This window comes from Canis lupus, chromosome 23 (genome assembly GCF_011100685.1).
Source record: "Canis lupus familiaris isolate Mischka breed German Shepherd chromosome 23, alternate assembly UU_Cfam_GSD_1.0, whole genome shotgun sequence".
Classification (NCBI taxonomy): domain Eukaryota; kingdom Metazoa; phylum Chordata; class Mammalia; order Carnivora; family Canidae; genus Canis; species Canis lupus.
In genome coordinates this window covers 9,762,777-9,777,478 of record NC_049244.1, presented here as the reverse complement: position 1 = coordinate 9,777,478, position 14,702 = coordinate 9,762,777, and the positions used below count along the sequence as shown (strand labels likewise).

The window sequence follows — 14,702 nt, the reverse complement described above, 5'->3', positions numbered from 1 at the left end:
CATATGCAGAACCTGGCCAGCACCACATCCTGGACAACAGACCATATCTGCTTCAGTTGGTTTCTCTTTATAGCTCAGAGACTGAGTCCCTGGGGATCTCAAGGGAGCTCAGCAGTCATCTCCATTAACTAACTTTATGGGAAAATGCTGGGCCTTGATAAATTAAAGGATATAAGTGAGCAAACAAGGCAGGAGGAACAAAGGAAGGAAAAGACAAGGGAGGCAGGAGCTCCTATATGTGTTCTTGGGACCAGCCAGTCTCTGTCTTGCTCACAGTGAAAGGCATTATGGAAAGATGCAATGAATACAAATGTGTTCTGCAGATGCTAGGATCAGCAAAAATTTAAGAATTCCAAGGAACAAAAACCAGACCCTAACTTATCAAACTTCTTAGTTTCCAAATACTCAGTGTATCGAAGAAATGCTCTGGCAGTCACTGAGGGAGAATAAAAACACTATCTCTGTGAGACTCCATGCTAGCCATTTCCTTCACATAGAGACCATCATCCCTACCCCTTTTTACGTTAGTAATTCTTTTTCATGTTTTACCATCCTGTCTTTATTTCTTGTTTTCTGTGAAGCTTTTTCCAAGCCCTAGAGCTAGTGGCTCCTTGCTCTGCATCCCTACAGTCAACAGGTGAACTGGTCAGGCCCATATCAGTCTATACCATGATCAACACTCAAGCATTCATCACCCCCCTAAGCAAACTGCCTGGTCCACCACCATGTTCTTGCACTCAGCATAATTCCTAAGAATCCAGCACACACCTGTAGAATGAATGAATGAAAGGACAAGACAAGAAGCACAGCCCTCCCTCATTCTCTTTGTGAAGGTCACATGGTGTCCTACACACTGGCAATCTCTACTGCGGTAAGTACTCTGCTGACCAGGCAACCTCTGCTGCTTCTGTCTGGCTAAAGGAAGAGAGTGCTACCAGCAGGCACCTTGAGTCCCCCTGGCCACTCACCTGGCTTGCTGGCAGACACAGCAGATCCACACCTTCTCATGCTTCTGGTAGGAGCAGCAGCTCTTGCAGACATTGAACTTACAGTCGGCACATCTGCGCTTGGTGTTGACCAGGAAGGTGAAGGGCGAGCAGCAGCGCATGCAGCAGTGCTCCACGAACTTCTGGTGCTTTGAGAGGATGCTGCACTTGCTGCCTTCCTCAGCCAGCTTCTGCTTCATCTCGCTGGGCAACCGGGAGGGGAAGAGAAATAGCACACCACGTCAGGACGCTCTCCCATAAAGCATCCACCTGGGCCACCTACAGGCCAAGCCACTATGTAGGATCTTCCCACAAAATGATAAACTCTGAAAGACCAATTGCTTGACATGATATCCAGAAAGGAACCCTGATGGTGGATTAATTTTTGTGCACTTCAGCATGTCATGATTTCTATGAGAAATCACATAAGCCTGATTACTAATATTTCAGACAATAGGTTGAGATAAAATTATAAAAACTAAGCACATCCTTGGAAAATAATACCTTTAACTTAATGCCTTTTTAAAGTAGCAGAAGATCATCTATGCTCAAACATTAATCCTCATAACAGCTCTGCTGGGAATAGGATAAATGTGGCCCTGGTCTTATTTAACACCCCTGAAACGAAAGCACCCAGGGATTTTAAAAGCTTTCATATCAATGTAAGTCAATAAAGATTCTCTGGATGATGGACAAATCCCAAGCACTAGTGATTCAGAACTGAATCAAAGACAATCCTTTCTTCCACAGAGTTCACGGTCATACTGGGCACACAGCCAGCCATATTAATGCAAAACATCACACTGCATATGCTTCTGTCTACACTCAGGGAGGAGGAAAGAGAAATCCTAAGATAAAGATACCCCCAAACAGGTGGAGTCTCCTAGGAAAACTGACTGACAGGTAACCAAGTTACTCTGACCTGGCAAATTTGAGATGTTTTTCCTGCTATAAAAATGGATGCCCACAACAGTAAAAGCAAAGTAATGGATTTTTTCCATGCCCAGTTTGTAATTATGCAATTCATCCCAGATCAATCTATGATGGGTATGGTACACACTTTCTCCCAGTTTGCACTTGTCTTTTCAGCTTGGCTTGTGCTGTCTTTCATTATTTAGAAGTGCTTCATTTTTCTGTAGTTAAGTTTGTCATTCAGTCTCTGCAGTGGGATGAATGGTGGACCCCCAAAAGGTTGTCCATGCCCTCAGCACAACAGCCTGAAATTCTTCCTTATTTGTGAAAAAGGGTGTTTAGAGATGTCATAATTTAAATCTTGAGGTGTGATCATCCTGGATTACCCCGGCAAGCCCAAAATCCATCAACAAGTGTCCTTGTAAGAGACATACAGTGGAGAAGACAATGGGAAGATGGAGTTCAAGTCCTCAACCATTTCTGCCTCTTGACTCCCTCCCAGGGCCCTGCCATGGGCCATAATGCTGTCCCATCTCTGTGCATTCAGACTCTCTCCTCACCCCTTTTTCTTTCCAGGGGCCTCCATGGCCCACCTGACCAGATGCAAATTCTCAAAATCCTTGGCCTAAATGGTGAACAATGGTTGCATAAATAGGAGTTGCCCTTGTCTGACACATTATGAGTGGGAGTAAATTAATCAGAACATAAGTAAGCAGAAAGGAAAAAAAAAATCAGAATTACCTGTATTCCACTACTCAGAATTATTTTTACATACCATTCTGTCTTCCTTTCTCCTTCTCCTGCCCCTACCATCTCCTCTTTCTTTTTGTTTCCTCTTTCTCCCTCCCTTGCTCTCCCATTTTGAAATGATGATAATATTATACATACTGTTTTGATTGTGAAGCCTAGGAAATTACCTATATTTCATTTAATTTTCAAGTATGTTGGCATAAAGTGGTTCACAGATTTTTCTCATGACTTTAAGACCTCTGCTATACTTGTAATCATGTCTCCTTTTCTTTTCAAATATTGCCTATCTGACCCTAAGCTTTTTTGCCCTTTGATCAGTACATTCTGAGATTTATTTTGTTAAACAAAGTACTAATGTTTAGTTGACTATGTTGCTTATTTATTTTCCATTCCAATAAAGTCTAGTCTTATCTTTATTACTTTTCTCTTCTACTGGTTTTGAGTTTGCTCTATTCCTTTCTCTTTTTTATTGAATTGTAATTAAAATACAGTATTAAATTAATTTCAGGTGTACAACACAGTGATTCAACAATTCTATACCCTTCTGAGTGCTCATCATGGTAAGCGATGGTACTCTTAATCCCCATCACCTATTTCACCCATCCTCCCTCCCTTCTCCCCTCTGGTAACAAGCAGTGTGTTCTCTATAGTCAAGAGTCTGCTTTTTGTTTATCTCCTTTTTCTTTGTTTCTTAAATGCTACAAATACATGAAATCATATGATATTTGTTTTTCTCTAGCTGACTTATTTCACTTCACCATTACTTATTTCACTTCACCATTACACCTTCTAGGTCCATTTATGTTGTTGTAGGTGGCAAGAACTCATTCTTTTTATGACTGAGTAATATTCCATTGTATGCACATACCACATCTTCTTTATCCATTCATCCATCAGTGAACACTTGGGCTGCTTCCATATCTTGGTGATCATAAATAATGCTGCAACAAACATAGGGGTGCATGTAGCTTTTCAAATTAGTGTTTTTGTTTTCTTTGGGTAAATATCGAGTAGTGGAATTATTGGATCAGGTGGTATTTCCATTTTTAAGTTTTCGAGGAAACTTTTATATTGTTTTCCACAGTGACTGCTCCAGTTTGCATTCCCACCAAAAATGTGAGGGTTCCTTTTTCTCCACATCCTCACCAACACTTGTTATTTCTTGTCTTTTTGATTCTAACCATTCTGACAAGTGTGGGGTGGTATCTCATTGTGGTTTTGATTTGCATTTTCCTGATTAATGATGTTGATCATCTTTCCATGTGTCTGTTGGCCATCAGTATGGCTTCTTTGGAGAAAAATCTATTCAGGTTTCTACAGATTTTTTTTTTAATTCACTACAATTATGTAGTATTTATTCCTGGGCTGCAAGGGTGGTTGAACATCTTGATAGAAGTGTGAACTCTTCTTACTGCAGCGTTCCAGCTGTTCTCTCTTTAAATCTCAAGCCGAGTTTGTAGGTTTTCAGGATGATCTGAAAGTTATCTAGGTAATTCGATGGGCACAGGTGACTTGGGGACACTACTCTTCCGCCATCTTGCCCTGCCCTACCGTTTCTACACATTTTAATAAGATTATTTCTTTTTGGGGGCATTGAGTTGTTAAGTTCTTTATATATTTTGGACAGTAACCCTTTATCAGATATATCATTTGAAAATTTTTGTTTTATTGATGATTTTCTTGCTGTGCAGGTTTTTATTTTGGTGTAGTCCCAACAGTTTAATTCTGATTTTGGTTCCATTGCTGAGGAAACATATCTAGAAAAAAAAAATGTTTCTATGGCCAACGTTGAAGAAATTACTATCTATGTGCTCTTCTAGAAATTTCATAGTTTTAGGTCTCAGATTTAGGTCTTTAATCCATTTTGAGTTTATTTTTGTGTGTGGTTGTACAGTTTCATTCTTTTTCAGGTAGCTGTCCAGTTTTCTATGTACCTGTCCAGTTTTGTCAGCACCATTTATTGAAGATACTGTCTTTTCCCCATTGCATATTCTTGTCTCTATTGTTTTTGATTAATGGACTGTATAAGCCTGGGTTTATTTCTGGGCTTTCTATTTGTTCCATTGATCTAGGTGTCTGTTTTTGTGCCAGTACCACACTATTTTGATTACTGTAGTTTTATAGCATATCTTGGAATCTCCAATTGTGATACCTCTGGCTTTGCAAGATTGCTTTGGTTATTTGGGGACTTTTACATACACATTTTATGAGTATTTGTTCCAGTTATGTGAAAAATGTTAGTGTTTCATGCAAATTGCATTAGATCTGTAGATTTCTTTGAGTAGTATGGATATTTTAACAATATTATCTCTTCCATATTTTTGCATTTCTGTCATTTTCAATTTCTTTCATCAATGTTTTATAGTTTTCAGAGTGCAGGGCTTCACCTCCTTGGTCAAGTTTATTCCTAGATTTTTTTTTGATGCAATTGTAAATGGGACTCTTTCTTAATTTCTCATTCTTGCTACTTCCATTATTAGTGTAGAGAAATGCAACAGATTTCTGTATATAGTTTTGTATCCTGCAACTTTACTGAATTCATTTATCAGTTCTAGAAGTTTTTATTTTGCAATCTTTAGGGTTTTCTAGACTTAATTTTTAAAAAATAAATTTTAAAAAGTAAAGCTCATTTACTTTTAATGTTTATTCTTTTCTAATGTGAATTTAAGGCTATAAAACTCTCCACATATCCCTTTCACTGCAACACACAGATTATCAATAAGAACATTTTTATTGTTAGTCTGTTTTACATATTTGATAACTCTCAGGTTTAAAATTTCCAAATATAGGACTTTTGTTATTGATTTTTTAAATATATTTTGATCAGAGAAGAGGGTCTGGAAGAAATTAATTCTCTAGTACTTGTTGAGACTTGCATAATAGCCTACTCCATGCTCAATTTTTGTAAAGTTCCATATGTGTTTGAAAATAATAAAAAAAAAAAAAAAAAGAAAATAATATTTATCCTTTATTTATTAAGAGCAAAACATTAAATTTTTCCATTACAATTGTGGATCTATTATTTCCCTTCAATTCTGGTTAATTTTTTACTTTATATTTTTTAAGAATATAATGTAAGGTACATCAAGGTTCATAAATGCTATGTTCTTAATGAAATTTTCCTTTTGTGATTACATACAACCCTGTTTATCACTAATAATACTTTTTTGTCTTAAAGTTGGCCTTAAAAAATAAATAAATAAATAAGTTGGTCTTATATTTATAATCTATATTAGTTATTTCTTTAGTTATTTTTTTTAATTGATGGTGTGCCAGGGAATATCTTTTTATACCTCCTCACTTTCAACATTTGTATTGTGTTTCAGATTGGGATGTTATGAGCAGACATAACTGAATTTTCTATTTTTGTGCTGTATGAGAATTCCTTTCACCATGAAAGTTTAAACCATTTATATTGAGATTACTAATATATTCATATATGTGCTGCTGAAGCAAGCACTAGATTACTAATATATTTGGATTTATTTCTACTATTATTTAGTGTTTTCTTTTTATTGTGTTTGTTTCCTCTTTTTCTCCTTTTCTACTTTCTATTAGGTTGATTTTCTTCATTCTCTTTGTTTTCCCAAGTATGATTTGGCATTTATTATTTTTCATTTCTTTTAGTGGTTGTCATGCATATTGGGATTAATACCTAATGTTAACAGCTTTCCTCTTATCAACAACATAAGCGTTAATTCCCTCTGATGTTCTATGTTATTATCGATAATATTTTAGCTCAATCTTGTTTTGTAACTGCAAAAATTGTTCTTAATATTGTTTAACTGATTCATACCACCCCACCTGATGCTGTCTGGGATCTGCTCTCAGACAAAAAGGAAATTCATTTCTTTCCTCCAGTTGTCAACATCCCTCCTGTATCTGCTGGATTTGGTTGCAAATGGGGTGCTGGGCAAATGGGGTGGTATGCAGTTTTTGTATTGTGTCCAAAAGGTATAGTTTCTACCTGCAGGAAGGTTGGTCAAATAGGAGCTTACCTAGCCATTAGCAGAAGTAGAATTCATTTACTATTTTTAAGTTGACATTTGCATAGATTTATCCACATTTACCAATTTCTCTGTTCATCATTGCTTTTTGCCTCTGATGTTTCCTATTCTTTAAATTTTTTTCTTTTTCTTTCTTTCTTTTCTTTTTTTTTTTCTTTTTCTTTTTCTTTCTTTCTTTTTTTTTTTTTTTTTTTTTTTTTTTTTTTGCTGAACTTCTTCGGGCAATTTTTCCTACAAGCAAGGAAAACTCTAGGAGCCCTTTATTTGGTGAAAATGTCTATTTCATCCTTATGTTGGAATGATGCTTGAAATGGGTATGGAATCCTAAGTTGACAGTTCTTTTTCCTTTTTTTTTTTTTTGTTTTTTTTTGTTTTTTTTTTTAATTTATTTTTTTATTGGTGTTCAATTTACTAACATACAGAATAACACCCAGTGCCCGTCACCCATTCACTCCCACCCCCCGCCCTCTTCCCCTTCTACCACCCCTAGTTCGTTTCCCAGAGTTAGCAGTCTTTACCTTCTGTCTCCCTTTCTGATATTTCCCACACATTTCTTCTCCCTTCCCTTATTTTCCCTTTCACTAAGCACCAGATAATACTGAAGGAATTAGTCCATTTTTTTTTCTGTCATCAAATGTAATGTAAAGTTTGTCAATGTGATTATTCCTTTGTAGGAAATCTCACTTTTCTCACTGGTTTTGTTTTGTTTTGTTCTGTCTTTGGCATTCTGTTTGGTGTTCACTATGACATGTTTAAATGGGGATTTGTTTGCATTGTTCTGCTTGGAACTCTTGGTAATTTTTTAAGGCTTTCTTGAATTCTAAACAACCCCTCAATTATAACTTTGAATGCTGTTCCCTGCTCTATTTTCTCTAATCATTCCTTCTGGAATTCTATGCCAAGACTTTCCTGATCCTCCATACCTCCTAATCCTTCTGTCATCTCTTTGTATTTCTGAGATACATTAGGAACAAGTACTTCAGTTCTAGTTTCTAGTTTAGAAATTCTTCATTCATGTTTTCTCCACTATTTAACTTTTTTGAAACTTTACTGACTTCAATTTTCATTTCCAGAAGTTATATTGATTTGTTTCCACCCAAGTCTGCCTTGTCCTTCACTCTTTTGTGCCATTCAACCCTGGTTCCTATTCACTCTTTTATCTTTCTTTTTTAACTATTTTAAATATACTTCCTTTATGTCCTCTTCCTGATTCTTACATTATCTTAAATTCTTAGAAGGGGTGGTAATTCTTCTACTAGGTGTGCCTATTAAATCTTGTTGAAGGTAGATTATTTGCTTTTATGATTTATCATTTTAAAGCTTACTTTTCCTGTAAGTGCATTTGTTCTATTAAGTGTTGCAGTAGAGCAACTATGCATTTGTTTTCACAAGGCACCACAGAGGGGTTATTGATTCCAAACCAGGTTCATATTTGTTTCTTAGCTTGGAAAATCCTGTAGCACATAAGTAATAAGATTTGGATTTCCAATCCCATGTGTACTGCAGGATTAGGACTTTGAGCTTTGATTTCTCATGGGAGACATTTTTTCTTCCACCCAGGGGTCTAGGCAAAGATCACCTGCTTTCTAGCTCCTGTAAACCAGTGAGTAGAAATTTTCTAGGTGCCCCTTGTCACCTAGAGTGAAACCCTTCAATGCTAAACATTATACAGGTGTTTCATTTTCAGCTGATTGTCCTCCAAAGGCTCAAACCACATCTCCTGCCCCCATGCAGAAATGAACACTGCAAACACCACCATAGCCCCTTCCTTCTCTAGCTATCTAGGCTGACCCTTCAGCTTTACTTCTCTCTTTACTTACACCCCCTGGGAGTTGCCCTTTCTTACTTTCCCCCCTTGACTTAAAAAAATTGAGATATAATCCACATGCCAAAACATTTACCCTTATAAATTGTACAATTCCATGGTTTTCGTACACCCACAAAGTTGTCTAGCCACCAGTACTATCTAATTCCAGAACATTTTCATCATCCTCAAAAGAAACCTCACACCAATCAGTCACTCCCCATTGTTGGCCTCCCCCACCCAGCCCCTGCCAACCACTCTTGTACTTTCTGTTTCTATAGGTTTGCCTATCCTGGACATTTCATATACATGAAATCATACTATACTGCGGTCTTTTGTGTCTGCCTTCTTTCTTTGCACATCTTCTGGGTTCATCTGTATTATAACATGTATCAAAATTTCATTCCTGGGATGCCTAGGTGGCTCAGTGGTTGAGTGTCTGCCTTCAGCTCAGGGTGTGATCCTGGGGTCCTGGGATCGAGTCCCACATCAGGCTTCCTGCAGGGAGCCGCTTCTTCCTCTGCCTATGTCTCTGCCTCTCTCTGTGTGTCTCTCATGAATAAATAAAATCTTAAAAAAAAAAAAGGAATGAAGATTCCTTTTTACTGCCAGATAATTCTCAATTTATGGATATACCATATTTTATTTATCCATTCACCAACTGATGGACATTTGGGCTGTTTTCTTCTTTTGGCTATTATGAATAATGCTGCTATGAACATTCATGAGCAAGTTTTTGTGTGAACATGCTTTCAATTCCAGGAGTAGAATTACTGGGTCGTATGGTAATTCTATATATTTAAGCTTTTAAGGAATTGCCAGACTGTCTTCCAAATGATAGCACCATTTTACATCATTAACAGCAAAACATGAGGGTTTTGATTTTTCCACATCCTCACCAACAATTGTTAGTGTCTGATTTTTTAATTATGCCTAACCTACGGAATATGAGATGGTATCTCACTGTGGTTTTCACTGTATTTCCCTAATGGTGAATAATGTTCGACAATTTTTCATGTACTTATTGACCACTGGTACATCTTCTTTGGAGAAGAGTTTATTCAAACCTTTTGCCATTTCGAAATTAGATTATTTATCTTTGTTATTGTTGTATTGTGAGAGTTATTTATGTGTTCTGGACATAATACCCTTATCAGATACATGATTTACAAATATTTTCTCTTTCTCATATTAAGTCTTATAATTTATTAATGTTTTTAGTACAAAGAAGGATTGCACTAGCCCACCCTACCCTGCTACTAGAATTGGAAATCTATGTATAGTTTTATAATTTCATTTTTCACTTAACAACAACAAACCATAAACATGTTTCCATGACAATTCAAGTGTGTTTGCAGTATTAACTTTCAATGTGTACTGAATTGTCTTAAATAGCTGCCAATATATGTGAGAACTAACTGCTTTGCATAGCATTGCTTAATATTTATTTGTTGCTTGAGCATTAGGGAGCAAGGGGAGGCTGAATCCAGAATTAGAAGGGGAGGTTACAGGCCAGCTGATAATTTATATTTGGGTGAACAAAATATTTACAGGGAAACAGGACAGAGGTTTTTTTCTTTGAGGCATGAAGATGATGTTCTCCAGTCTCTCAGATTTAGAGCAGGAGATGAGCTAAGTCATTGACAGCTCTGACATCTGTAAACAACATAAGAACAGCCTTAGCAATTGACTGGCTTCTATTGATATTTCAGAGCCACTAAATTAAATGGGATAAAACATCCAGGAAGGAAAGTCTTTGGGGATCAAAAGAGCTCTGTGAAGTCAATCCACAGATCACTGGAGCTTTATGAGTTTTGTTTCCTGATACACAGGGCTGCAAACTCCAATGGCATTAAAATCTGAGTATCTGATGATAAAACTGTTCCAACCTCTCCAAAATTTGTTCCAAGCAAATGGAGTATTTTGAACCAGAGGCTCAGTGGAGGAATAGTATGGCCTTCTTCTGAACTATCTCTTATTTATCAGATTCAATGCCCTATATAACACCTCATGGAGGAGGACATTGAGTAGAATTGTGTTGGACAACTTACAGTGGCTGGTGGCAGAATCAACTAAGAATCATGCAAGACCAGGTATCTGCTTCAAAATGTTCTGGGAAGAACCAAGCCCCAAATGGTCAGCCTCATGGGAAAGAGGGATGGGTTTAGAGACAGGCTAGGGGGCATAGCTGAGCTCAGCAATTTACCCAACAGCCCCAACCATTCTGAGCCTCTGTTTTCTGAGTGGCAACAATAATTCCTACTTTCTGGAGTTGCTTAAAGATTTTAAGTGACTAAAGCAACAATAATCAAATACTAGTTATTCATTTGGATTAGCAAGATATCCAGAGGTCTGAGTACCCATAATATTCAATCACAACTGTTTATATGTCAAGGTTTTTGTGCTTGTATCTGGACAAGAACGACCAGTTCTTACTTACTGCTTAAACACTGAGTTATTAGAGAGGTGTGAAGTAGTATCTTGTAGTTTTGAGTTACATGTTCCAAATGACTAATGATGTTGACCATGGTTGGTCTAGTTTTTAGCAATGTCGTCTAATCTGGTCTAGCCTTCTTCTGACTGCAATGGATATCTGAAAAGCCTATCAGTATTTCATGGTTTCTTTCACCACCATGCCAACTCTGGTTGGTTGGTAGTGGGTGAAGCACCATGTGTTGAGAGTATAGACACAAGCTCAATGGAGCTAGAGAGTCATAAATTAGCAGTGTCTGCCATGAGTGTAGCAGGGAGAAGTGATGGCACATGCCACTTGTTTGCTATTAAAGAGACAGTAATTCTGATACAGACATATGTAGCACCATTTCATGATCATAGACACTATTCCTTAGATTGCCAATTGTTCACTCAGTTCACACTTAATATTGAGCACCTATTATCCTAGGCATGAGGAAAAGAAAGAAAACAAGACATAGTTCCTCACTTCATGGAATATGTCCTGTAAAAATTAGCACTTTATACATTATTTATTTATTTATTTTTCTTTTTTTATCTAAATTTTACTTAGTTAACATACAGTACAATAGTGGTTTCTGCAGTTGAATTTGGTGATTTATCACTTACATACAACACTCAGTGCTCATCACAACAAACGCCCTCTTTATTACCCATCACCCATCTAGCCCATCCCCCACTCACATACCTCCATCAACCCTCAGTCTATTCTCTATCATTAGGAGTCTCTTATGGCTTGTTTCCCTCTCTCCTTTTTTTTTCTTTTCCCCCTTCCCATATGTTCATCTGTTAGTTTCTTAAATTTCACATGAGTGAGATTATATAGTGTTTGTCTTTCTCTGACTGATTTATTTTACTTAGCATAGTACACTCTAGCTCCATCCATGTCATTGCAAATGGTAAGATTTCATTTTTTTAATGTTTAATATTCCATTGTGTTTGTGTATGTATGTCTGTGTATTTATGTGTTTAATATTCCATCATGTCTGTATATACACACATGTATACACAAAACACCTTTATCCATTCATCAGTCAATGAACATTGGAATCTCTCCTTAGTTTGGCTATTGTTGATAATACTGCTATGAGCATTGGGGTGCATGTATTCCTTTGACTCTGTATTTTTGTATCCTTTGGATAAATACCTAGTAGTGCAATTGCTGGATAGCACAGTAGTTTTATTTTAAACTTTTTGAGGAACCTCCATACTGTTCTCTAGAGTGGCTACACCAGTTTGCATTCCCACCAACAATGCAAGAGGGTTCCCCTTTCTCCACATCCTTGCCAACACCTGTTGTTTCTTGTGTTATTAATTTTAGCTATTCTGACAGGTGTGAGGTGGTATTTCATCATGGTCTTGGTTTGAATTTCCCTGATGATGAGTGATGTTGAGCATCTTTTCATGTGTCTGTAAGCCATCTGGATATCTTCTTTGGAAAAGTATTTATGTCTTCTGCCTATGTCTTAACTGGATTATACACGCCATCATTTTTGTAAAGGAGAAATAACAGCACCTAGTATATAAAAACAATTGCTTTAGTATGCTCCCTCAGGGATTGGCTATTGGAACTAGGCCTCTTTCTTGTTTTCCATGGTCTCTTCCATGTAGCAAAGAGGGATGGAAACCTGGAAACTACATCTTCTAGACCCTCTTGGTGTTGGTTTGGGTCTACCAATGGGAGGTATTTGTGTGAGACCAGAAAAGTTGGAAGGAGACAACATTTTTTGTTTTCTGTTCCAGTAGAGGCAGGCAACTGTGGGTAAATGGGGCTTTCTGGTCCCCTCTTGGCAGTAGGGGCTCCTTCAGCAGCAAAGGAACAGCAGCCATTGACTCCATCAAGTGCAAGCCCGTGGAATCCAAGTTACACTTTTTCTCCTTTTCTTCTCCAGCCCTAAAAGCAGAAGCAGCTCCAGTGGTTACTGATCTCTGGAACATCATGTTCTTCCTGTTGCTTTACCAGCTCTTCAAACACTTTTATAGCCAATTCCTGAATTTAAAAACCTTTGTGTGAAGTATTAAGAGGGTTTCTGTTTTGATGGGATCCCAGTTGACAGATCTTCAGAGAGAAGAAGTCATTAATGTCATATCCAGAGATTTTTTTGAAGTCCCCATTCCATCTGACCTCCTTGACATTGGTTCTCTTGACCACTCTGCTCCCTGGCTACTAGAGACTCCCTTGGAGCTATGGTTTTCTCTCCAGATTAATTCACATTGCATTACATCTTCCCCAGAGTTTGTTCTTTATTCCTCATCTTGTTCTATTTTCCCCCTTTGAGGAGTTGAGTCCCATGTATGTCACAATAACAATATGTGTGCTAGTGGTTCTCACACCTTTGGTCCCACCTGCTCTCCTAAGCTTCAGGTGAGGGTTTGGAGCAGCTAAGGTCTCCAGGTTGCCATCTTATGTGGGACTGAACTCCAACTGTCTAAAATTATAGACATTATTTCCATCCCCAGATCTTTCCACAAAGAGCACTAAGTTGCTTCTATCCCGAGGCCCCTCTGGAATCCTAAGAGCCATCCCCAAACTCTTCCCTTTTGCTTTCTTTTGCTTGTGACTGTGCACCAAATCCTATCCATTTAGTACTATGATACCCCTTAAACACATCTCTCCTTAGCTCAGGCCCTCAGCAGCAGCAGCCTACACCACTGCAGACTTTCTGCAAGCCACCTGCAACAATGCATGCAGAATGACTGACCTTGAAAATACATGGCTGCCCTTCATCACTACTTAGAAAGGCATGATGATGACTCTGGCTATATGGCACTCCCTCAAGCTCCGAATAATGTCCCTGTGCTGACTCGTGTTCTTTCCCCCATGTGTCTTCCCTCACTCCTTACCAGTACATTTCTCCTCCTTTTCCTTCCAGACCCATTTCAAATGTCCCCTTCCCTACCGTGTTTCCAGTACCACCAGACATTGTGTCTAATTCTTTCATGGCACTCACCACACATTTGTTCATGGGCCTTCTACAGGACAATGAATTAATTCCTCAGAGAGGAGGACAGTGGTGGCCTCCTTTCTCCCTGGCACAGAAGGCCTGGCCTGGATTGTGTGTTTCAGTGTGTACTCTTTCTTCCCAAGCAAGCTCAGCCAATGGGCCAGGGATTACAGTAAAACAAAAGCGCTGGCCAGATGAATATAAATACCTCCTAACAGTCCATTGCTTAAGCTTCTACCATTATGGAAAACTCATATGCAAAACAACCAAACACTTTCCCAACTCTTACTTTGCATTTATAAATTTTGATCCTGCAGAGCAAGACATTCTGCCTTCTTCTGCTTATAATTTACTGAAGATAAAGCACCATAGGAAAGTTGAAAGGAGTATTCAAACACATATAATAAGGGAATAGGAGTCTTCTTTTTTATTTCTGAATAAGAGATAAGTATAATATTTCAGATTCTGGAATGTTCTTATTCATCATTCAAATACTAATATATGCAAATAAAAACTTCTCTGTGGCTGAGCTCATTCACCACTTTCTGCGCTGGTCAAACCTACAGGCTGTGGCATCCACAGAAACAGACACTTTTTCCCTGGAGAATTTTTTTCCTGCTGTTGGGCTTGTTGATATAGGTCTGACCTTGAGCAAGAAAACTCTCCGATGAGAAGTAGAGCTGTCATCACTCTCCAGGCTGTTGTGAATGAAACAGAAATGTTCCAGACTTCATTCTCTCATTTACCCTGGATGGACACAGACTCTAAAAATCTCTATACTGGAGACCACCATGCATATTCTGACATTTAATGCATCATGCATGAT

General features: G+C 37.9%; 1 protein-coding gene across 4 annotated transcripts in view; it reads right to left on the bottom strand.

Annotated features, from left to right (window-relative positions):
- The window catches only part of MYRIP (myosin VIIA and Rab interacting protein), a 361,492-nt gene that overhangs the window by 209,731 nt on the left and 137,059 nt on the right, over positions 1 to 14,702 (bottom strand). For all 4 annotated transcript variants that reach the window (XM_038570505.1, XM_038570504.1, XM_038570506.1 and 1 more), the window contains exon 3: positions 969 to 1,190. In XM_038570505.1, the coding sequence (XP_038426433.1) occupies positions 969 to 1,190 (222 nt within the window). The remainder of the gene's footprint in view (positions 1 to 968; positions 1,191 to 14,702) is intronic.